At 39.1% G+C, this 25,919-nt stretch overlaps 1 protein-coding gene across 3 annotated transcripts in view; it reads right to left on the minus strand.

Annotated features, from left to right (window-relative positions):
• Positions 1 to 25,919, minus strand: part of SLC38A9 (solute carrier family 38 member 9) — a 246,550-nt gene that overhangs the window by 56,547 nt on the left and 164,084 nt on the right. For all 3 annotated transcript variants that reach the window (XR_008400608.1, XM_053701283.1, XM_053701285.1), the window contains exons 6-8: positions 12,751 to 12,810; positions 12,145 to 12,339; positions 977 to 1,084 (exon numbers count right to left, since the gene is read on the minus strand). Coding sequence is in view for 2 of the 3 variants with exons in the window: in XM_053701283.1 (XP_053557258.1) it covers positions 977 to 1,084; positions 12,145 to 12,339; positions 12,751 to 12,810 (363 nt within the window). In the remaining variant the exon portion in view is untranslated. The remainder of the gene's footprint in view (positions 1 to 976; positions 1,085 to 12,144; positions 12,340 to 12,750; positions 12,811 to 25,919) is intronic.

Here is a 25,919-nt window from a genome sequence, read left to right on the forward strand (position 1 = left end):
AAAATTGAAGTCTTATTTCCTGTGATGTAAGAATTTGTTTTTATGATTATGTATGCCTCAAATTTAAAAATAAAAAAAAAATAGTTTTGACAGGTAAATAAAAAACAAACAAAAATAAAAACTAGGCTGTTCTCTGAAAGTCCCGGCAGCGAAGGGGTTAATTTGACCTTTACTGCCCTTTTAACTATGAGAGGCAGCAAGATAATTGCACAGTTGATTAATAGATATAAGAGACATACTTCTACATGTACATCAAAATGAATTGAAGGAAGATGGTGATAGTGTAATCCACTTATCACAAAAAAGACAGGGAATCAAGCACTCTTTTAACCTTTTATTTATATAGCTATAAGGTTTTTGCAATGCCAATCAAAATCAAATTTAAAGACACTCTCTCACAGAAAGTACCATGCATCAAATAACATTACCAAATCAATTATAATATTGATGTAGACCAGAAGTAAAAACATATAGTGAAAACATTTATACAGTGAAAACACAAAAACACTCTTTAATAGAAATAGTGACGTCACTAGGAGATTAGTGCTGAAAGGAAAAATCAAAAACACCTCTGTGGAAGGGAATAGCTGTCATGGATAAGAATAGGATATATGCAGTTTTGTATTATCCCTTTGATGTGGAGTGTATCGCCCATTTGCATATACTACATGTACATCATTCGGGTAATAGAGATGGCAAAAGTTTGCATAGAGCATTTATTTAAATTTATTTCAAAGTTTAACTCTTCTAAAGTTCTTGGAGGAAGTGACCTTCTAGAACTTATAAATAAATGACATTTCCTACAATATCTATGTAACCATAACCATAAATTGATAATATTATGCATTGTTTTATTGTTACATTATTTTTGAAAAACCAATAAAAATGTTTGGAAAAGAAAAAAAAAAAAAATAGATGACATTTCCTAAAAAAAACATTTTAACAATGCATTACATTTGGTTTTAATTGACCTTACCTGGAACAAAATACTCCTGTATAGCATCCCACTGAAAATGTAAGTAGAATCCAAGACGAGCAGCTTTTAGTGAAACCAGAGTTATCAGGTAAATAACTGAAACTGTCCCTGTAAAAGAAAAATGCTGAAACTTAATACATAATAAAAATACACACCATTCTATAGGACTAATAAAGTAACATGCAATCTTGACAAGTAAGAAAAACAATGGCACACATTTTACACATACATAAATAAATATATAAATATGACCAGAATCTTAGTGGTAAGGTGTATGGTAGGGTGTATGTCTCATGCCTGTTTGGCGTTCTTGGGATCTACAAGAAGGCTTCAGAGGACAGTGTCTATCTACTCTAAGAGTGTAAAATTCAGGGGTAGGTAACTAAAATGTATAATCTGATGTATCTGCTACATGAAAGAGTCTTCTATCTATCTATCTATCTATCTATCTGTCTGTCTGTCTGTTTGTCTGTCTGTCTATCTTTTTTTTTTTATTTATTATTTTTATTAAAGAAAATCAAAAACAGATCATCATCAGCAACATACTGTCTTGTGTCACACAGGACACATTGTAACAAAAATTTTTTTTGTTTCATATATATGTATTCCAACATCATACATAAATAAGTAACACATGAATTAATCACAGATGTATATACGCCCATATGACAACAATTAATATCATTTATAGTATTACCATGAAACTGTTTTTTATAATGATCCCTGATCAATTTTAATATAGCAATATATATTATAGATTTCCTTATTATTTCAAAGAAAAAACGAGGGTGTATTTTAACACCAAGAAAATAGGCCCTAAAGGAAGAAAAGAAAGTAGAAAAAAAAAAGAGAGAGAGAGAGAAAAAAAAAAAGGGGAAAATGAACCCCCAAGCCCTCACTCCGATTAATCATCCTTGCTCCAACCCTGCCAGAGCCGGGTCCACTAGACTTTTTAACCATCTCTATAACTCCTAATCCACATATGAGGGAATATTCCCAATATAACCAGTTCTGCAAAGCTAATAGAGGAGAGGAAAGGGGACAAAATTTGCTTCTGAACTGGAATTGGGATCAGAAATTTTTTGATTCTAGTCTCCTTTACATACTGTAAATGAAAGGATTCATAAATGATTTGTTCTCTAATACCTTTCAATATAGAGGCCAAACTAGGAGCTTTGAGAGCCGTCCAATTCTTAAAAATAATGTGTCTAGTTGTAAGTATAATTGTATTAACTACACGTCTATCGATATTTAGTCTGACATCTGTAACCAAAAGGAAAATGTCTTCCAGAGAAAAGGAGTGAGATACATTCAAAACCTTATTAATCCAAAATTGGATTTTATACCACAACTGTCGAATCTTTGGGCAAAACCATAGCATATGAAACAAATCCGCAGAAGGACAAGAGCATCTATGACAGGCTGCAATTTGTTCATGATAGAATCTGGATAATTTAGCCGGGGTTAGATAGAAATTGTTGATTAATTTCAAATGAGATTCTTTCCAGCCAACTGATACAGGATAACTAGAGACCTGAGACAAACTAACTGCAAGCATATCTGTATTAATCATTTCAATAGTCGACCACCATAGAACGCATAAATTCTCCAAAGCTAGGGTACCTTGTTTGGAAAGCATTACATCGTAGATAAGAGATATAAATGCCTCTCCTGATCTAAATTTCTGAATACACATCTTCATGTCTGACCAGTCAGACATGACAGACGCATACCATTTCTGAGATGAAATATAATGTCGTATCTGAAAGTATGCATATTGATTTCTACATGGAAGAACGTACTTTTGACATAATGTAGCCCAGGGATAAATTCGAAGATCAGTAGTCAATAGTTGATGTATATCTTTAAGCCCCTTATCACGCCAGTTCCTAAACACCTTTTGATATGTACCCGGAACAAAGAGTGGGTTTCCTATAATCGGTAAGAATTCTGAAAATGCTGGATCAATTTTAAGCACCTGACCGGCTTTCTGCCAAGCAGATATTATGTTCTTAAATGAACACAATTTCTTAATTTGTATTGGTAGGTTTAAAGATGAACAATGCAGGAGAGCACTCAAAGTCCAGGGAGAAACCATATACTCTTCAAGGACATATGACGAAACTATATTAGCTTGGGCAATCCAATCAAATGCAAATTTCAATAGAGTTGCCAGATTATAAAGTTTGATATTTGGAAGAGCCAACCCGGCAGCGGGAAACTTATTGGTCAGTCTATTAATCGATAACCGTGGCTTTTTACCTTTCCAGATAAAAAGAGAAAACCATGACTGCAACCTCTTTAGGTCTTTATTTAATATATATAGTGGCATATTTTGCAATAAATATAAAATACGAGGAAAGATTATTGTCTTGATAAGATTTATAGAAGCTGAGATAGATAATGGAAAGGTCCTCCAAAGTTGTAAATCATCTTTAATCTTCTGAAAAAGGGATAGAAAATTTTCCTGATACCAGAATTTAGGGTTTTTATTTATATCCAGACCCAAATATTTAATACTTTTTACTGTTCTAAACTCCGTTACGGTTAACTTCCCCTCTTCTCTACTCAACCACATTATTTCACTCTTGTCAATATTAATCTTATATCCTGAAAAGGAACTAAATTCCTCCAGTACCTTTGTTATTTCTGGGATCTCAATCGCAGTGTCCTGGATAAATATTAACATATCATCTGCGTATAATAAAAGCTTTAGGCTTTGAGTTCCAAATTGGATTCCCTTTAATACTTCTCTTAGCCTAAATGCCAGAGGTTCTAGGGCGATATTAAAGAGAAGAGGGGACAGAGGACATCCCTGCCTCATTCCCCTCTGTAGAACAATGGGTGCCGACACTGTTTGATTAATCAAAAGGAACAACCTAGGATTCTGATAAATTTTCCGAATAATTTTGACGAAGTTGTCTGAAAAACCAAATTTAGCTAATACAGTGAAGAGATGCGACCACGATATGCTATCAAACGCTTTAGCGGCGTCTAAATTTAACACTGCTCGATCTTCCAAGCCGCTATCAATTCTAGAATGCTCACTATTCCACATATAATCCACAAGCGTGATTAATTTCCGAATATTTTTCGTCGGATTACGGGCAATCATAAAACCTGTCTGATCAGGATGAATAAGATTGTCGATACAATGTGAAAATCTGGTAGATAAAACTGACGCTAAGATTTTATAATCAGCGTTAAGCACTGAAATTGGTCTATAGGATGCAGGATCCATTGGATCCTTGCCTTTTTTTAGGATTAAAGAGATGTTAGCAGCTGTGAAAAGGTTAGAAATCGGATTATCAGAAGCGAAATAAAAATTGAAAAGTTTTACTAAAATAGGAGCAATCTCTTCAACTAATATTTTATAATATTCTGTAGGTAGCCCGTCAGGGCCTGATGCTTTACTCATTTTAGAAGCTTTAATTGCGGTAACTATCTCTTCATTATTAAACGGAGCATTCAACTTATCCAGGTTTTCTACTTGAATTCTAGGCACCTTAGTCTTAGACCAAAAGTTCTCTTGATTCTTTATATCAGCCGGCACCTCCATATAGAGCTGTTGATAATATTGAGCAAAAGCCCTAGAAATGTCCTTTGTCTCATTATAACAAGTATCCTCTTTCTGAATAGCGGGAATAAAATTCCTCTTTTTCCTAATATTAACCAGTCTGGCAAGATTTTTTGCCGAGCAACCGTGAAAACTTCTAAAACGTAAATTAATTTTGTTTTCTTCTACCTGATGTTTTTGTAGCAGGAATACCTCTCTCTCCTTTTTCATTTCAAGATATTTAGACCAATTATGCGTCGAGCGACTCAAAAAATAAGTTTTAAAAGCGTTCCTAACTTGATTAGTTAGTTGAACTTCCCGCGCCCTTTTTTTCCTATTAAGAGTGACCATGTAGCTTTTAATGGCCCCTCGTATGACCGCCTTAGAAGCCTCCCAAAAAATTAAAATTTTCTGTAAATGCGCTAGATTAAATTGACAATAGTCCTTAAAACTCTGCTTTAGCCAAAGTGTGAACCTAGGATTATTCGCCAGATAACGGGGAAAAAAAGAATGCAGAACCTTTCATATTAGTTGTAATCTGTCTATCTAAGACTAACGATATGATAGCATGATCTGTAACTACAATTTCTCCAATTCCTGCCTCTGTTCGCCAAATTGATAGACCTTCTGAAATAATAAATAAATCTATTCGCGAAAAAGTTTTATGAGCTTTAGATTCGCAGGAAAACTGTTGATCATCCGGATTAAGCTTCCGCCAGATATCTACCAGTTGTAGTTTCCGATAGAAATTACTAAAATGTTTAGAACATCTCCTGTTCTCTGGGACATTCCTTTGTGAGAAACGATCCAGCTCAGGACACATGGTCACATTAAAATCGCCCCCAACAATAAGATTCTGCTTGATAAAAGGAAATAATTTGATTTTAATTTTATCCCAAAATTCAATTTTAAATATATTCGGGGCATATATATTACAAAGAATGAACTCCACATTATTAATAAGAAAATGCACAACAATAAATTGGGAGTCCAGATCTATTTCTCTAGAAGTGATTTTATAATCTAGGGATTTATTAATTAACATGGCAACGCCACATTTCCGACCGGTGGCCTCCATGGCCACAACCTCCCCAACCCATTTAATCTTCAATTTATGAGCTTCCTGTCTACTTAGATGAGTCTCCTGTAAAAATGTGATGTCAGGCTTCTCTTTTGCTAGTGTTTTAATAATTAATTTACGTTTAGGAGGAGAAGAGATTCCTCCCACATTCCACGACACTATTTTAAGCTGCATAGCAAGTTAAAATTTCGTTATACCCGGATCCTTCTTTGCGGGGGGTAAGTGGGAGGGGTGGGGGAGAAAAGAGGTAAAAAAAAGGAGAGAAAAGAAAAAAAAAAAAAGGGGGGGGGGAAGAGGAAATCTCAAAAATTATAGCAGAAACTTTGATTCCATTTATAGCTTCCAATAAGTCATACATTAATTCCAACATAAAAAGAAAAAAGAAAAAACTGTAATACTTGATCCATCACCTAACTGTCAGTTAATAACTTTTTAACCTCTGTGACTTCACGATAGATTCTTCTAGCACCGCACTGATCAACAACAACTATATTAGCGGGATAAGCCATCCATGCATTAAGTCCTTTATTAATAAGTTGCGAGCAGTACGGTGCCATTAGCTTCCTTTTCGTAAAAGTTTCTACCGAGTAGTCCTGAAATAACAGGATTCTGTTATTTCCAAACAGGAGAGGCTCAGTTCTTTTTTTAAATAGTCTTAACATCTCCGTCTTATCCTGAAAATTTAAAACTTTGAAAATACACATTCTGTTTTGGGGCATACCTTCAGCCTGAGCTTTCTTAGAGCCAGTTCTATGCGCTCTCTCTATGGCAATTGGGAGCTGCTGTTGGGGAAAACCTAATGCCTGGGGGAGTATAAATGATGTAAACTGGAGAAGGTCCCCAAATTCCGAGATTTCAGGGAGGCCGATTATTCGAATATTATTGCGTCTGGAACGATCTTCTAGATCGTCCAGACGCAATTGTAATTTAGTAATTTTAGACTCCTGTTTAGTTATAACCGAATCCTGTGCATTAACTTGGTCCTCCACTTCAGAAACTCTATTCTCCACCTCTTGCATTCTTTTTGAGAATTGTTTAATTTCAATAGACAGATTAGCTATTACAGCTGAAATTGCGCCTAATTCAGTTTTAATAATCTCAAATTGTGGGGTAAACAAATCTGTTAAATGGGTGATTAACAACTGGGTGTCACTATTATTAGATAGTGTCTCATTAGAACTATTTAGGCTGGGGTCAGCCTGCTTCATTTTTTTGTCTTTACTTTTAACAGGCATAGGTGAAGAAGCCTTAGCTTGTGTGATAAATCTTTCCATAAAGGGGATAGGTAGTGTATAGTGTTGAAAAAAAAAAAAAAAAAAGAAAAAAAAAAGAAGTGTCTTAAAGTGTATTTAAATGTGTATATAAAAAACAAAAGTGATGTGTGCAAACAAAACTAAGTGAACTACTAAATCGTAAGTTAATCTAAATGTGTGTAAGGACACTAAGGTCCCTTCAATAAACTCTCCTTCTCAGAGAGAGTGCATGCCGTTATTAAATGTGACTGTGCTGCAAACAAAAATACCTGTTAGATAGAATGATTTGTGTTCTATTATCTCCTCATAGAGAATAAACCCAATATAAAGGCAGGGTAATCTCCTGTTACCCTGCTAGTACAAACCCTACAAATAGCTAAGACTCAAACAGAAATAAATATGATACTACTGGTGTATCAATTAGACAGCAATTCCTTCTTAAGCTCTATTACTCTAAAGCTGATGCACACAATTTAACTACAAAAGCTACCATTAATTAATCATAAATCAATCACGCCTGAAGGAGAGAACAGGCACAAGGTCCCCCTATATTCATCTTAGGTTATATATAGCTGCCATTAATAAACATTTTTAACATATACAGCCAAGAGACTGTTATTTATAAAGTAACAAATGAAAATTATTTTCTAAACAGCTGCTCCTAGGCAAACAATGAATAATGGCTGAAAACACTGTCCAGTATGATTCAATCAGTCAGTTTATCTTAGCATCTTCTTTCTCCAGATACCTCCACCAGAATAGTCAATGGATTTACGGGCCTCAGTCATCCAAAACAAGAATAAAGAAAAGTCAAGCGCCCCTTTTCGGTCAGAACACAGCTCAGTACAATATTCACTCAAATTGCACCAACAGCCTGAAGCCAAGATAACAACACAGGTGGTACCTGGGAGCTGTTTTCTTACACCGGTTCCAACTACTTCTGCCTCCGGGTGCACCACTCCCACTGATTTTGCCCAGGGATCCAGATAGAACTGCGGTCACCGGTCGAGTGCTTCAGCGCCGGCCTCTTCACCTTAGCTGCCGCACTCCTCTCAGCAGAGACCCTCTCAGCCCGTGTGCCGTCTCCTCAGCAGAATCCGCCACACCCCCAGCCAACCAGGCAGCCGGATGGAGTCCCGGTCTCACCGGTAAGTCTCCAACAAGGTGCTTCTTTAATATATAGGCTCAGTATACCGGGTATTCTGCACGGATCCTTAATGCAGAAAGCAGACGGCTGATCTGGGGCTCCGGTTTCTTCTTATAGCGGTGTCCGAACTTATACAGCAGCCTTAGTTCAGTCTATCCCATAGACTCTTCACTTGGCAAATAGATTACCCCCTTCAGGCTCACACTGCTTCCTCCGGCTCACACAGCTTTCTCCAGATTCAACTGTGGGTTACGGTGCCAAAGATGAGATTTCCTCACAGCAGCTTGCGGGATCAAAACCCCGGGGAAAATTAAAATAAATCAGCAAACGATTTGCCAGCCATACCGGCTACAATAGACTTCAGAACCCGTGCGGGTAATTGCCTCGCACAACGCTACACACAATCCTGGCAAGCTCTCCAGGGCAAGTAGCTGTGAGTGGGGAGTGATGGAACAGCACCTCCCCCAACGGAAGTCCTGATCGAAAATTTCAGAGCCACCAACCCTCGTCTATCTATCTATCTATCTATCTATCTATCAGAATAATAGCACAATTCAAATTAAACACAGAGAGGAATAGTCCTTGAAATCAGGATAAATAATTTCTGGAACTTGGAAAAAAATATGAAATATCAGAGTAAAAAGCAATGTTACTCTGAAATAAAATCCGATCACTGCAATCTTGGAGAAACTCTGTGGAAATTATTTTACTTTTGAAGACATTTAGAAAAAAAATTGCCAAAAGATAGCTTTAGTGATCACAGGTTTTCAGTTACCTTGTTCTCTTGTATAAGATACATTTTACCTCACAATTTCTTCAGCTCACCAGAGTAAGTGCTGTGTAAACAGTTCTACTAAGCTACTGACTAGCTGCAAGCTGAACCCCCTCCCAAATAAAAACACAACAAAACTAGCCAATCAGCATCAGCAGTGCTGAGATCATGCATTGCTTTGCTGCCCTCTCATGAGATAAATCTCATGAGATATCACAGTAAACTTCCTTAAACTGAATAGGAAAACTACACGACTGTGCCTGCACATGCCAGATGCACACTCCCTTGCAATTCCAGGGACAAGCATCCTGACTGGCTGCTTAAAGTCCGTTTACAGTGAAGTGTGAATACTTAGGACATTTTGAAGTAAATATCTTTCTTTTTACATAGAGATGTTCAGGTGATATTTTCTAGTTAGCTTTTTATAGCTAAGCTGCATCACTTTCAAGTGCTTAAACATTTGGGTATTATGTAGTAGTTAACCACAAGCAAAGAGAAGCTCTATATTACTGTTAATACTTTTCTTATGTTTTATTATAATAATTTTCCTTCTTAGTCTGATTATATTATGAGTAAGGTCCAAGAGTTGCCTTTTTTCTAATCATGGAAGTTCTATAAAGGTATTAAGGCAAAATAGTGTGTTTCTATTGTTTTCTTGTCAATTACCTCTGTTATAACAATCAAAACACTCAAAACTGGTTTCCATTGTTCTCGGTCCTAGTCATATTATTAATATTATGCACCTCTTACTGACGAAACCTTAGCAAACCAGTTAAGTTGGATAGATAACATTTATGACCTATTGCTATATTTATGAACTTTTTTTATAATTTATTTTTTTAGAAACAAATGTGGGTAATTTGTTAAAAATGTCCTACGACTATTGTGTGATCTGTTACCTGGTTTAATAATGCATAGCGTGTGTACAGAGGTTGTGGAAAATACTACCTATTAATATTTGTATGTGGATCCCAGGAATAATTTATTAGTATTATGGTCTTGTTTTACTATGTATGGAAATGTCAATAAAAATATATTACAAACAATAAATAATAAAAAAATGACAAGATATAGACTCTCCATTTTGAAAAGGAGATTCAACACAAGTGTATCCAGTTGTTCATGGTGTCCTTCCATGTTTAGACCAACAATAAAGTTGAAAAAAGAAACAGACCTTAAAACATTTACAAAATTCTTTCAATTCAAAGATCCAGTCGAACCGATGAAAGGAGTAAAGAAGGGTGATGAAAGGAGTAAAGAAAGGAGTTAAAGGGTCAGTCTACTCCAATTTTTTTTATTGTTAAAAAAGATAGATAATCCCTTTATTACCCAATCCACGGTTTTGCATATTAATGCACTATATATATATATATATATATATATATATATATATATATATATATATATATATATATATATATATACACACACACACACATTCTTTTTCTGCACTATAAAATAAATAAAATATATATATATTTGTTTTTGTATTGTAGTGGTCCCCCCACTCCCAATCTTTAGCTAGGGCCCCCCATCCCCTCATTTTGTTCTGTATTGTAGCACCCCATCCTTCCCTCTCCGTTCATTTTATCTTCTGCAGTGTAGGGCCATCTCACTCTCTCCCTTCTCCCTACCCTTTGCGTTGCTGAACCGCCTACCCGCCTCCCTGTTTCCCTCCCACACCTCCAGCTGATTGTTACAGATGGTGAGACATAGTGTCACCATCTGTAACTATATCAAGCATCTGCCTTCATATGGAACCGGAGCAGAGATCATGCTTTGCTTTCATATGCAGGCAGATGACATGAGCTCAGGAACTCCAGCTCTCGGCTGTAACTTAAGAGCTGAGATGCTGGAGCTTTCTGAAGCTCGGTGTATATATATATATATATATATATATATATATATATATATATATATATATATATATATATATCGATAGGCAAAGTACAGCATGATGTATATATACGTCCATTTGGGTTAATGAGTGAAAGAAAAATGTAGGGTTTCATATCCCTTTAAGGGATTCATTTCAGCTAGTTTCAAAGTTTAAAACTACTTTGAGCAATATTTTAATAGTTTTATTAAACAGGGAAATAACTGTGTGTTTTTTTTCCAGATGTGAACCAAGCATGCACAAACCGACAGGTCAAAAGGAAACTCAGAAGAAGTTAAAGGGACTGTAAACCTTGAACTTTTTTAACATTAAACTTAAAATATATATTTTTTTATAATTTGCAGTCCTACTATGCAGAGCAAAAGCGCAGTGGAAGCGTTTAAAAATTATATCTTATACTTACCCAAAAACGCATCTTTGAATTATTATTTTTTTCAATACTTACCATCATTACCCCTGCAGCCAACAGCCGAGTGAACATCCATCTTCTCAAAGTTTGACAGTGCGCGTTCCCTATCCACTTGCGCATGCGTATTAAACTCAGTCTTCAGCCTTATACATAGAATCTCAATGCTTCGTCGTACATAGAGATTCTGTGTGTCTGAATGAGCGGCGAGTTACTCCTATAGACGAACGAGCAACTCAAATTATACTTTAAGCAATATTTAAAATATTATTAACCCTTTTTTTTCTATAGTACATGTTCTTTATATTATATATACTATATTATTTATTAATATTATATATACTATATTATTTATATTTGCTCGTTATGGTCTAAAGGGGGCAATTTTAGTATTGATCGTTTGTGATTACTTAGCATATAAGCAGTACATCCCAATGCGGTTAGCATCGCGATCCACTGCTTATATTGTGAAGCTCAGTGGTGGCAGTGAGCATGCGCAAATGAAGTGTAAATGCATGCTCCGGATCAGAAAAGGGGCGTGAGGAATGTAAGGCTTGACGTAACGGCCCTGCAGAACTGTCAATGAAAAAAAAAAAATATCTCCGGCTGCATGGGCGGATAGTGCATTGACAAACAAGGTACTTTATACAAATGATTATAACTCGCTTATACTCTGCAAAATGAATTAAAAATATTTAACATATAATCACTAACATGATTAATGTCATTCGATGGTTAAGGTTTACAGTCCCTTTAAGAAGTTTGAAACTAGTGAAAAATAAAGAACAAAATAATATTGTTTGATCTATGACAAGGACTATTACTACAATACAATTACATATTACAGTTTTCTCAACACAGCTTTGAAAACCATAATTCTTGTGTACCCTTAAAAATTATGTGATTTGTAATCGCCCTCTTAAGAAAAAAACAGGTGTATTATTTTCCATTCCTAGACAAAACTACCAGTTTATACAATGATACGCATCTATGTTTTCGATAAAAGACACTGGTTATTTTTCATAAAACAAACTAAATAAAATATTCACTTCTTACCTAGGACATTAAATTTTGCAAAAAAGGAAGGAGAACGGAAGTTAAGTAATGGCAGCAGTACCACAATCAAGTAAAACGGGACAGTATTGGTTTTACTCCACCATATCTGAAACTGTACAAATTCTGTTTCATTACCACCAGTCGTGTCTAGAGACTCATTTGCTGGATGAAAATCTTTAGAATTTGGACAAATAACTGAAAAAAAAATAAAAAATCAGAAATATATTACTAAAACTATGGTATAACATTGCAGCAAAATATTACTGGGTCTGAAAATGTTATTAGAATTGAAAGCTACAAAATTCTATTTGTCAAGTACCCACAGCTAAAAGAACATATAAAAGAGGTGAGAGAAAAGGAAAGATAACTTGCAATTAAAAATGTTGGCAAATCCTTCTGACAAAATGAAAACTAGCTGGCATATGAAATCAGAGGAAACAACAAACTAAGCACTGACGTTCAAGGAAACATTACATTTTCTGTAATATTGATGATCTTTTATATATACTAACTAACCAAGATTACGTAACATTTAGTGCTATTAGATACGTTTTCTGAAATGAAGTTTTTCACTTGAAGGGGTAATTAAGCACTCATGATACTTGCCTTTATCGCTGCCATTGGTGCTTAAAACAGCTTCAGTGACATTGACATAATTAACATAATCTGAAAAAGATAAAGTGCAAATTAGAAAAAAGTATGTTTGATTTGGCTGTAATTTATCTCTGTCTCCCTCCCCCATCCCCCACAAAGGATGCAGTGTGGAATAGTTATCTAGCAGTTTACCCAATCCAGCTTTTAGCTTAGATCAGCGCAGGAGATTATTTGCATCCATGGACTTCCCTGAAAAAGTAAAAGTTTTTTACACTTGATATTTTCCCCCTATGTTATGCAGATCAATTTTCAATGCAGTGGTCTAATGGTAATTTTAGTGCGCAAATAAAATGTTTATCTTTAGAGCATATTATTTTTAAACAAAAATCTTTTTTTTTTTTTTTCTTTTTTTTTTTTAAGTTTGCCCACTGCAAAAGGATAAACACAGTCAAATACTGTGCATGCTTCTGACTGTATAACTTTTCATGCTGTCACAGAGTGAGAGAAGGTGTATACGTTAGCACAGACATCTTCAAACATGGCCCACCAGAGGTTTTGGAACTACATTTCCCATGCTAATATGCTGGCTGAGCATCATGGGAAATATAGTTCCCAAAACCTCTGGAGAGCCGAGAGATGCTGGAGACCTTTTCAAAGTTAAATTGCAGAAAAAGGGGATGAAGTAGTTAAGTATACTACAAAGCTTTTATTAATACACAGAGGCCTAACTAGAAACCACAGGGCCCAGGTGCAAGAATCTCCCCCTACCCCCCCCCCCCCCAAAAAAAAAGGTGAATTTGATACATATCTTTTTTTTTTTTTTTTTACATTTAACACAGAAAAAAATGTGAATCAGATTACATGTCTGCAAAAGGAGGTACCCTGTGCCCACAGTCTGTGAGATGGTTTGACCCCCTATTACTGTATATAGTGACACTGTTTAACCCACCAGTACTGTATATAGTGAGTTAGTGACACAGTCTGTAATCTGCCTGTGAGATGGCTGGCCTGACCCTACCCGCCCCAGTACTTTATAAAGTGACCACAGTAGTCAGTGACATGGTCCAGCCCCCCGTACTGTATATAGTGGTACTGTATAGTGACACTGTTTACCCCCCATGCTGTAGTAACAAGGTCTGTAATTTGCTGGTTCTGCAAACATACACACACACACACACACACACATACATGTATCATGTCACACTCACATGATATCAGTGCAGGCAGTGGAAGATCAACATTTTTTATTAAAAAAAAATAAAAAAATTGTTTTTTGAAGCTGGGTCCCCACCCTCACAGGTCCAGTCGCAGTTGCGACCTCTGCATCCCCTGTAGTTTCGTCCCTGTTAATACACATAAACATTTTGTATTACAATCCCAAATGGTTACATTTCCTCTTAAGCATTAGACAGGGAAATTTAGTGTGTAGATAAACTCCTGACCACAGTAGGCAAATGTTGTTTTCATTGTTCTTTCACAATGCATATAAAAGTTGTGTCCGCAGAAGTCAATGCAATAACACCACTGTAAAATAATGGAGGTAGGGGGCTGAGCCTATAGCTGTTGCGGCAGGACATGTGTGTGAAGAGTTCCTGGTATTAATCAGCTATTTTGGAGTTATTTTTTAACTCTAACTTAATTTTCTTGTTGGAAAACATAAGCCACACAACCTTGTGCTGTTTAAGAGAAGTCTGGGAATATCTAACACCATACGGACCTACCTTTGTTCCTCAGCTGAATGCACTGTGACTGGCCACGAGGTCGAGAGGCCTTCATTGGCTGACTGTCAGGGTAGTTAAAGCTACCGCATATATACCCCCCAGGACCCTGGGTTACCAAACCAGTTCAACTGTAACTGTACAGTTTGTTTTAGTTTTTTTGATCAATCTATCAATCTTTGAAATAAGATAAAAGAGCCCTAAATAAACATGGTGCCAACTATCCGAGAAGTGGAAGCACCTACCATTGAGCTACTCGAGAACCCCTTTCAAAGGCTTGGTAGGCTTATTGCAAACTGCTTTCAACATGATTTCCCAAATGAAGAGGAGGATGATGGAGATTTCGCTTCAACACTCCTTGCAGCTGCACGACCGACTGGGAGCAGCGAGAACAAATTGGAGGGAGGAGAGGTACCTAACCTGAATGCGGAAGATACGGCACCTACACTCGTAACGGAAGAAAAAGTGCAGAGAGATTCTGCAGATCCGGCTACCAGTTGCAGCCACTTGTATGGTTCAAGCTGCGACCTAATGGAGGCAGCTGAGGTGAATTTGGTCAGGGTCTCCTTTCCAGCACACGGAGGCCAGCAGCAGAGTCCGGGAGGCAGTGTTTTAGTACTTGGCCCTGGGGAACTGTTCTGCTATTAGATTGTGACGCAGCCTGCAATGCCCAGGTTCTTACAACTTTGAGACTACTAATTGGAGATCGATCGGGAGGATGTCCTCTGGCCACCAAGTCTCTGTTTGTTTTCCTAGCAGACCAAAAGGTACAAGACGGTAGAACCTAGGCCGAAACGTACATCTGGGGTTTTGCTGTTTCTCTCGTTCAGAGAGGGATTGCCTTGTATTTCGGGGTTGGACTGTACTGTGAAGTCAGGATCAGACTTATATGCCTCAGGAAAGTTTTTCTCTGTGAAAGGCACATGTTGAGCAAAAAGAGGTTACTTCTTGGGTGGTAACTAGCCATAGAACAAGCTATTATGCTATTGTTCGTTCCCAGGTTGAGCACTTCTCTCTTTTTATTTATGCAAATTATGACACTTAGGGAAGTCTCTCTAAGTGTGATGTAGGAATCTAGACGTGGACCCGTTGCTCAGTGTGCCTAGAGGGATATGGCTGCACCTCACTGACGAGGCCCACAATAGGCGAAACGTACGTCTGGGGTTTTGCTGTTTCTCTCATTCAGAGAGGAATTGCCTGGTATTTTGGGGCTGGACTGTACTGTGAAGTCAGGATCAGACTGATATGCTTCAGGAACGTTCTTCTCTGTGAAAGGCACATGTTGAGCAAAAAGAGGCTACTTCTTGGGTTTAACTAGCCATAAAACAAGCTATTATGCTATTGTTCGTTCCCAGGTTGAGCACTTCTTTCTTTTTATTTATGTTTTAGTACTTGGCCCTGGGGAACTGTTGTGCTATTAGATTGTGACGCAGCCTGCAATGCCTAGGTTCTTACAACTTTGAGACTACTAATTGGAGATCGATCGGGAGGATGTCCTCTGGCCACCAAGTGGAAGTCTCTGTTTGTTTTCCTAGCAGACCAAAAGGTACAAGACGGTAGAACCGGTATTGGGTATTTCAGTCTGCTTCTCAAACCGACTAGGGCTGAAAACGGGCTCCTGACACTAGTATTGCTTCAAATAAAAGTCGGCATTGGATGGCATAATCATATTAGGAACTTTAGATTTCAAAGGTCTGGAGTGGGCTAGGGACTCTAGAGCACCGGTGTGGGGTAGGATCCTGTCAGGGTTTTTTCCCTTCTTTATTTGCCATGTGCTGCTGGCAGCCATTTTACTTACCTTTCTTGCTGAATCTGGTTCAGAGTGTGTGATGCTGCTCATTTCTTGCACGCCTTCTTATGGTCAGACTGTTGTACATCATCCGTGTGAGACAGGTTGCAATCTCAGAATTGTGATGTTATCACTTATTATTTAAAGGGCCTCTGTTCAGTATGCTTTGCCCTTGCGTTGTCTCAGACCTGTTTGTGAGTTCCTGTGTATTACCTGGCTAGTCTGATGTCTGACGTTAATAATTTACCTTTACCTACAATCATTTGCAGGATTGAGGAATAGGATCACTGCTTGGATCAATTTGCACTAGCCCTGCAAACCCTGCTGACTCGCACTGCACATTTGGACCAGAGTGTCCCACAAGTTATGGCTGCTCCTGTTTCCGCTGCTGCACCTAGTCCTACCAGGAGCATGTTCGGTTATGCACCTCTACCACAGCGTTATGGAGGCGATCCTAATCAGTGCAGAGGGTTTTTGAACCAGGTGGGCATTTACTTTGAGATGTTACCTCAGGCGTTTCCCTCTGACAGAGCTAAGGTGGGATTTCTCATCTCTTTACTCTCTGACACGGCCCTTGCCTGGGCTGATCCCTTGTGGGAGACTAATAAACCTGTGATTTCTAATTACCCTGAATTTGTGACCTCCTTTTCGAAGGGTATTTGATGTTCTGGCTCACTCCTCCTCTGCTGCCAAATGACTCATGTCCATTCAGCAAGGTATGAGATCTGTTGCTCAGTATGCCACTGAGTTCCATACGCTTGCCGCAGAGGTTGGTTGGAACAATGAAGCCCTTGTTGCCGCCTTTTTTCATGGGCTTTCTGATGTGATTAAAGACAAAGTTGCTGCCAGAGATTTACCAGAGGATCTCAAGGCTTTGGTGTGAGACTCAGAGAGACGTCCTCTTTCAAGGAGAGCTTGCAGAAGCCTCCTGTATCGATGTCTTCTATGTTGTCGTTCCCACCCATGCCTCCCTCTCCTCCCATGTCTCCTGGTCCCGAGTCACCAGGTACTGCTGTGCCGATGCAGTTGGGATTTACGCGTCTCTCTGCGATGGAGAGGGCCTTTAGGAGGAGGGAGGGGCTCTGTCTCTTTTGCGGGTTACAGGGCCACCTTTTAAAGTTTTGTCCTACACGGCCGGTTAAATGCTCGCACCTAGGGTCCTGTCAGAAGCCGACCTTGGGTGGTTTATACTTGTCCCCTGAACCGCTAAAGAAGAAACCTTTGGTCACGGTTGTCCTTTCCTGGGTGGAGTCCTCCATAGTCACCCAGGCTCTTGTCGACTCCGATGCTGCAAGCTATTTCATTGACAGTGCTTTTGTATCACAGCACTCCATTCCTGTATTGCCTTGGTCCGTTCCGCTTGCTATTGAGGCCATTGATGGCAGGCCTCTTCAGCCTGCACTCGTTACTCACCAAACCACTCTGTTATCCATGTCTGTTGGGGTTCTCCATTTTGAAACCCTCCAGTTCCAGGTGATTAACTCTCCGCATTTTCCGGTTGTTCTGGGTTATCCCTCGCTCCAAAAGCACAATCCCAGTCTCAACTGGCGTAGGTCCAAAATTTTGTTGTGGTCTCCGCAATGTATTTCCACTTGTCTTCGGAAACCAGTCAAAGTTCTGTGCACTTCTTCGGTATCTCAATTGCCTGAGGAGTACCGAGAGTTCCAAGACGTTTTTGACAAGGTGCGTACTGGTACGTTGCCTCCTCACCGGTCTTACGATTGTGCCATAGACCTGCAACCCGGAGCCATTCCTCTTTGGGCCAGGTTTACCCTCTCTCGGTTGCAGAGAATTGTGCTATGGAGGAGTATGTTGCCGATGCTCTGTCACAGGGGATCATCCACAAATCCTGCTCTCCTGCAGGGGCTGGCTTCTTCTTTGTGAAGAAAAAGGGTGGCGAGTTAAGACCATGCATCGATTATAGGGGTCTTAATCGTCTTACCATTAAGAATGATTACCCTAATCCGCTCATTACGGAACTCTTTGACCGCATCAAGGGAGTTTTTCTAAACTTAATTTGAGAGGAGCATACAATCTCGTTAGGATTAAGAAGGGCCACGAATGGAAAACAGCATTTAACACCAGGAGCGGGCATTATGAGTATCTTGTAATGCCCTTTGGCCTATGTAATGCTCCAGCTGTTTTCCAGGAATTTATTAATGATGTTCTACGAGATATGTTGCAACAGTGTGTTGTGGTCTACTTAGATGATATCCTCATACACTCACCCACTCTTGAGGCTCATCGTTCTGATGTTACATGGGTACTTCAAAGACTACTTGAGAACGGCCTGTTTTGTAAACTCAAGAAATGTGAGTTCCATCAGACTCAAGTAACCTTTCTAGGTTATGTAATCTCTGTTGCAGGGTTCTCCATGGACCCTGACAAGTTGCCTGCAGTCCTGCAGTGGCCTCGCCCGGTTGGTCTTCGCTCTATTCAACGTTTTTTGGGCTTTGCCAATAACTATAGGAAGTTTATTAAAAACTTTTCTTCCTTGGTCAAACCTATCACTGACATGACCCGTAAGGAGAATGATCCACTCCACTGGTCACCTACTGCCAATAATGCTTTTGAGAGTCTTAAGACTGCCTTTGCTGCCGCTCCAGTTCTGGCTCATCCTAACCCTGTCCTGCCCTTTGTTCTTGAGGTCGATGCGTCTGAGACTGGAGTAGGTGCCCTCTTGTCTCAACATCCTACGCCTGACGGTTCCTTGCATCCGTGCGGTTTCTTCTAAAAAAATTTGTCTCCGGCGGAGTGCAATTATAAAAAATTGCCGACAGGGAATTACTGGCCATAATTTTGGCACTCAAGGAATGGAGGCACCATCTCGAGGGTACTAGAGTACCAGTGCTCATTCTTACTGACCACAAGAATTTGACTTATCTATCAAAAGCAAAACGTTTGTCGCCCCGAAAGGCCAGATGGGTGCTATTTTTGTCTCGGTTTAATTATGTGGTCTCCTACCTGTCTGGTAGTAAGAATATTAGGGCTGATGCCCTCTCTCGTCAATTTTCGCCTCTGTCCAAGGAGAAGTCTGTACCTATTCCAGTTATACCTCCTGATCATATTTTGGCCACCATACATACTGATTTTACTTCTCCCTTAGGGGAGGAGACCCTGGCTGCACAAACCAATGCACCTCCTGAAAAACCTAGTGGTAAGTGCTTTGTACCTGAGAATCTTCAAACTAAACTATTGCACACTTACCACTATCCTAAAGCCGCAGGTCACCTGGGCAAGAACCAAATGATTTGGTCTGTCACTCGACAATTCTGGTGGCCAGGTCTTCGTTCTGATGTTGCTGCGTATGTTGCCTCCTGATCAGTCTGTGCACAGAATAAGAATCCTCGACGTCTACCTGTGGGTCTTCTTCAACCTATTGCTAATGGTGAGCGTCCTTGGACACATCTTTCCATGGACTTCATTGTTGAGCTCCCTGTTTCCAATGGCAATACTGTTATCCTAATGGCGGTTGACCATTTTTCTAAAATGTCACATTGCATTCCCTTGAAGACGTTAACTACTGCTCAGGAGCTTGCTTTTATTTTTTCCTGGGAGGTCTTCCGTTTACATGGGTTACCCAAGGAGATAGTGTCGGCCCGGGGTAGCCAGTTTGTCTCCAGATTTTGGCGTTCCTTTTGTGCTCAAATGGGAATCCAGCTTTCCTTCTCCTCTGCATATCACCCTCAATCCAATGGGGCTGCGGAACGGTCTAATCAAGCTCTGGAACAGTTCCTCCATTGCTATGTCTCAGATCCCCACAATAATTGGTCTGAACTGTTACCTTGGGCAGAGTTCGCTCGTAATAGTGCTATTAATGCTTCCTCCCAGTTATACCCGTTCATGGCGAATTATGGGTTTCAACCATCCTTGTTGCCCGATTCATGTCTCAGGGAATTCCGGCTTTGGAGGAGCATCTCCAGCAACTCCATTCCATGTGGGTGCAGATTCAGGATTGCCTTCATCGTTCTATGCAGCGGCAAAAGTTCCAGGCTGATCATAGGCGTCTTCCTACCAGGTTGGTGAGAGGGTTTGGCTGTCCTCCCGCAACTTGAACCTTCATGTGCCTTCCAATAAACTGGCTCCCCGTTATGTTGGTCCTTTTCGGATACTCCGACGGGTCAATCCTGTAGCCTATACTCTTGACCTTGCTCCTGCAATGTGCATCTCCAATGTTTTTCATGTCTCCCTCTTGAAACCATTGGTTTGTAATCGGTTTACCACTGTGTTGCCTCATCCCCGTCCTATCTTTGTTGACAACCATGAAGAATATGAGGTCAGCAGCATTATTAATTCTCGTATGTCCAGGGGTCGCGTACAGTATTTGGTTCACTGGAGGAGCATTCATGGGTTCCCTCCTCTGATTTTCACGCTCCCGCCCTCCTCTGTGCCTTCCATGCCCGTTTCCCCAATAAGCCTTTTGTCCTCCCGCGGGGGGAGGGGTCATTGGGGGGAGGGTACTGTAAGGGGTTTTTCCCTGCTTTGTTTGCCATGTGCTGCTGGCAGCCATTTTACTCACCTTTCTTGCTGAATCTGGTTCAGAGTGTGTGAATCTGCTCATTTCCTGCACACCCTCTTATGGTCAGACTGTTGTACATCATCCGTGTAAAACAGGTTGCAGTCTCAGAATTGTGATGTCATCACTTATTATTTAAAGGGCCTCTGTTCAGTATGCTTTGCCCTTGCGTTGTCTCAGACCTGTTTGTGAGTTCCTGTGTATTACCTGGCTAGTCTGACGTCTCTTCTGGTTCCTGATACCTGGCTTGTTCCTGACTTGCTGTTCTCCTTGTTCCTGATTCCGGGTCGTCTGACTACTCACTTTGGCTCCTGACTCGGCTCGTCTGACTATCAGTTCTGGTTTTGACTCCTGGCTTGTTATTTAACTTATGGACTTTTTATTATTTTTGTTATTAATAAAGGTGTGATTATTTTTGCACTTCTTGTCTCAGTCTGATTCCTGGCACCCTGACAGATCTTAAGACACACTTTTACAGTTTCTGCATTAATCTCTATTTAATAACGCAACTGAACTCCCTGTTACCCCTATCTATCAATCGGAACTACCTACAATGACATATGGGTCTGAAGCCCCAGGTCCCCAGATATATATAGAACAAACGGTTTACCTTAGAATTAACGGCCATTTACGGTTTAATTTTATTAAATAGATGTGAATATCATACCATTGGTTCATTATATGTCTGTAGTCTCTCCCATTACATTCCTTGACATTTGCCGGAGCTTATACAAGCACTTATATATATTATGTTAACTTCCTCCTATCAAGTCTGGCAGATGGCAATAAGTAATTTGCTTAGTAGTGTTAAAGTAGTTTTTCTTGCCTCCTACATGTTCAGAGGAGTTTTATTCCCGTATATGATATCTTGCCTCTATAAGTATTAGGGTCTAAGACTGTGTTAATTGTGTAGAACCTTTTATACTCACTGCCGCTACATTTTTGAAATATTAGAAAATGTTCCCCTGGGTATACAGCAAGCTGTTATGAGATTTTACATAGATACCAGGTTTCTCCACTAGATGGGGGTAAAGTTTCAATTATTGATTTACAAGTGAAGCAAGAATCTCTTCGTTTCACGTACACTAGAGTAACATTCAGACCTCTGTGATATCCATTCATTGATATCCCTTCATAAGATATAGAGTGGCCCTATTGAAGAATCTAACATACATCCCCTGATATTAAGTATTTCATTACTATAGTAATAGTCTATTGGGATTAGTCACAGATAGACCAATAAACTGTTATAATATTTACTCATTTTGTTATGTACTGGTTTATTGTCTGCTATGACACTATATTGATAGTTGAAAATGCATGCTTATTACAAGCTATACCATATATGTGAGGGGGTACAAATTGCACAATATGCGCCTTTCTACTACCTATTAGGGTGGGCTCATAAGCCTTACATTGCATCAGATGTGGTTTGATATTTCAGTTTAATGGTTTCTCTCTATACCAATGCAGTTTGTTTAGAACACTTCGACTATATAATTGTAAAAATTAGGTTTTAACACCCATCAGGACCCAAAAGTGGTCCCCTATATTCCTATTGCCTTCTTTCAATTAAGTTCCCCAAAGGTCAATAGGGTCCAAGAGTGACCCCTTTTATCAGTTAGAAGGTCCTGCAATATGGTACTGTTGAATTTGAAATGTCATAATTAATGTGCTTTCTCATTGTTTTTTTAAAAATGGTTATAACTTCTTATTATTGTAAGTGTTTCAAGACTGTTTGCTTGTGTGTTGTAATCTGCCTATTTTGTACCACTTGGTAAACCTCAATAAAATTAAAAAATTAAAAATATTGGAGGTAGCTGGATATTTTTAAGGGGGCTTTTTCAGTCAGATAGGCCACAGTGGATATTTTTGCTTATGCATTATTTGTGTCTAATTGCCTTTTCTTCCATCTTGTTTGAAAACTCCTGTCATGTGAGTATGTTACCTTAACATTGGGCAAGGCAACTATCTGTAGGATAACAAATGGTTAATTGCTGTATTTCTCTCCCTATGAAAAATTAGAGAAGTCACATGAATGGTTTTCTGTGCACTAGGTCAGTGCACAGGAGACTAGGGTAGGTCAAACAGAGTGTATGCTATTTTGCTGACAGGTGGTTCAAAGGGAAACTAACTTATTGAATTGTTCCTCATTCTTGTAAAATGTAACAAGTATAGGAAAACAGATGTATTAGAATAGGTATTTTAACCACCAACCAGATCTTTAAGTCAAATATCACTGGTGGATACATGTTGACCACCCAGCTTCAGAATTTGCTGTCTGCATAATTCTCCCATGTTGATCAACTTGGTACCTGATCAATAAACAAAATCTCAACAAAGAACCTGGTGTATTTCTTGACTGTGGATATGTGTGTTAAGGAAAACGACACCACTATGTGTTTTCCTTTTTTCATAATTATGTCAAAGTAAAATAAACCTCATCCATTCTAGACACAGCTGTTCATAAACAACCCATCCATACCTAGAGATTAGTTTGCGCTTAAACTAATCATGAACAATCAATTTTAAATGAAAAATTCCCACATTTCATAACTGGACCCTGGAAACTTACCTAAATCTGTGCAACTGGATATTTTTTTATAAATATATTAATATTTGTGTAATCAATAGTCATAAATTTATAAGGCTTTTAAAATACTGATCTGCGGCCCCCGTGTTAGGAAGTTGGCGTTAAACGAATGCAAAGTCAGCAATGCACTACTAGTATCTAGCTTAAAGGGACAGTATACACCATTTTTTTAATATAACTGCAGACACTACTATAAAGAATGATATGCATAGATACTGATCTAAAAATCCAGTATAAAACCATTTAAAAACTTACTTAGATTTTTTTTTCTTCTTCCCCTCCCCCCATTGATGAGAACCCCCCCTTCCCCTTCTCTCCTTTATTCCACTCTTATCTTTTTCTTTATCTTTTCATCTCTCTCATTCTTTATCTCTTTTTCCTCTCACGACGAGAATCGTATTTTCCGTTGCACGTCATAGTTTAATGTTAAGAGGGATACTTGATGTTTACTTTCAATACAGTATAATTATACCTGTAAACTCAGGTTGTACTAAAGATATTTGTTTTCAGAAATGTAGCAAACGACATATTGAAAGATCTCACTTTGTAATACTGATTGATGTATCTTTGCTGACACTTATGTCTGTGTATTGTATTATGTTGACTTTCAATAAAGTTTCTTTAAAAATGAAAAAAAAAAAAAACTTACTTAGAAACTTCCAGTTTAGCACTGTTGAAAAGGTTATCTAGAACACCCACTGAAAGTGGGTGTATAGCAAAAAAAACAGACCCCCCCACCCCCCTTCCAGACCCTTTACACAAACAGGAGCAAGCTGGAGTATGTATACATCAGTATTCTTTAAAACTTTTGGGCTTGGTTAGGAGTCTGAAAATCAGCGCAATGGTATTTAAAAATAAACAAAACTATACATTTTTTTTTTAAAAACCCTGTATAGGCTATATAAATGGATCATCTACAAAACATTTATGCAAAGAAAAATCTAGTGTACAATGTCCCTTTAACAAATCTGATTGGTCAATGACAAGAGGCACATGTGTAGCCAAAAAAACATAAATTATGGTTACCTGATAATTTAATTTCCATCGTTACTAGGAGAGTCAACGGCTTCATTCATTACTTGTGGGAAATACAGAACCTGGTCTCCAGAAGGAGGAAAAGACACCCCAGCCAAAAGCTTAAATAGCTCCCCCCCCCCCCAGTCATTCTGCTGAGGGAACAAGGAACAGTAGGAGACATATCAGGGTATAAATGGTGCCAGAAGAAAAAACAAAAGAAATTTAGGTCCGCCCAATGGAGAACCAGACGGGAGCCGTGGACTCTCCTCGTAAAGATGGAAATTAAATTATCAGGTAAGCATAATTTATGTTTTCCATCTAATACGAGGAGAGTCCACGGCTTCATTCATTACTTGTGGGAAACAAATACCCAAGATCTAGAGGACACTGAATGAAAAACGGGAGGGTAAAAAGGAGGCGCAACCTATTCTGAGGGCACCACAGCCTGCAAAACCTTTCTCCCAAAAGCAGCTTCAGCTAAAGCAAAAACGTCAAATTTGTAAAACTTTGAAAAAATTATGTGAAGAGGACCAGGTAGCTGCCTTACAAATCTGCTCCATAGAAGCCTCATTCTTGAAGACCCAAGAAGAAGCCACAGCTCTAGTTGAGTGAGCCGTAATCCTTTGAGGAGGCTTATGTCCCGCTGTCTCATAAGCCAAGTGAATCATGTTCCTCAGCCAAAAGGATAGGGAAGTGGAAGAAGCCTTCTGCCCCTTGCGCTTCCCCGAATAAACAACAAAGCTGAAGTTTGTCTGAAATCCTTCGTAGCCTGAAGATAGAATTTCAAAGCTTGAACCACATCCAAGTTATGAAGAAACCGATCTTTTGAAAAAAGGGTTTAGGACACAAGGAAGGAACCACAATTTCCTGATTAATATTGCGATCAGACACAACCTTAGGGAGAAATCCCAGTCCAGTGCGCAGGACAGCCTTATCTGCATGGAAAACCAGGTAAGGAGGCTCACATTGCAAGGCCGCTAATTCAGAAACACTGCGTGCCAAAGCAATGGCCAGTAGAAAAAGAACCTTCCAAGACAAAGTCTTAATGTCAAGAGAATGCATAGGCTCGAACAGAGCCCCCTGCAAAACCTTCAGAACCAGATTCAAACACCAAAGAGGAGCAGAATGTCTAAACACAGGCCTGATCCTGGACAGAGCCTGAAAAAAAAAACTGTATATCAGGGAGCTCAGCGAGCTTCTTGTGTAACAACACAGATAGAGCCGAAATCTGTCCCCTTAAGGAACTAGCGGCAAGTCCCTTCTCCAAACCATCCTGGAGGAAGGAAAGAATCCTGGATACCCTGACCTTATGCCAGGAATATCCACGAGTTTCACATCAGAGTAAGTAGGTCCTCCACATCTTATGATAGATGCGACAGGTGACTGGCTTTCTGGCTTGAATGAGAGTATCAATCACCCTCTTAGAAAATCCTCTTCTAGCTAAGACTAAGCTTTCCACGCAGTTAGCCTCAGAGAATCTAGATTCTGATGCACAAAAGGACCCTGTACCAGCAGATCCCTGCGATGGGGCAACCTCCGTGGAGGGGA

This window comes from Bombina bombina, chromosome 2 (assembly GCF_027579735.1).
Source record: "Bombina bombina isolate aBomBom1 chromosome 2, aBomBom1.pri, whole genome shotgun sequence".
Lineage (NCBI taxonomy): Eukaryota > Metazoa > Chordata > Amphibia > Anura > Bombinatoridae > Bombina > Bombina bombina.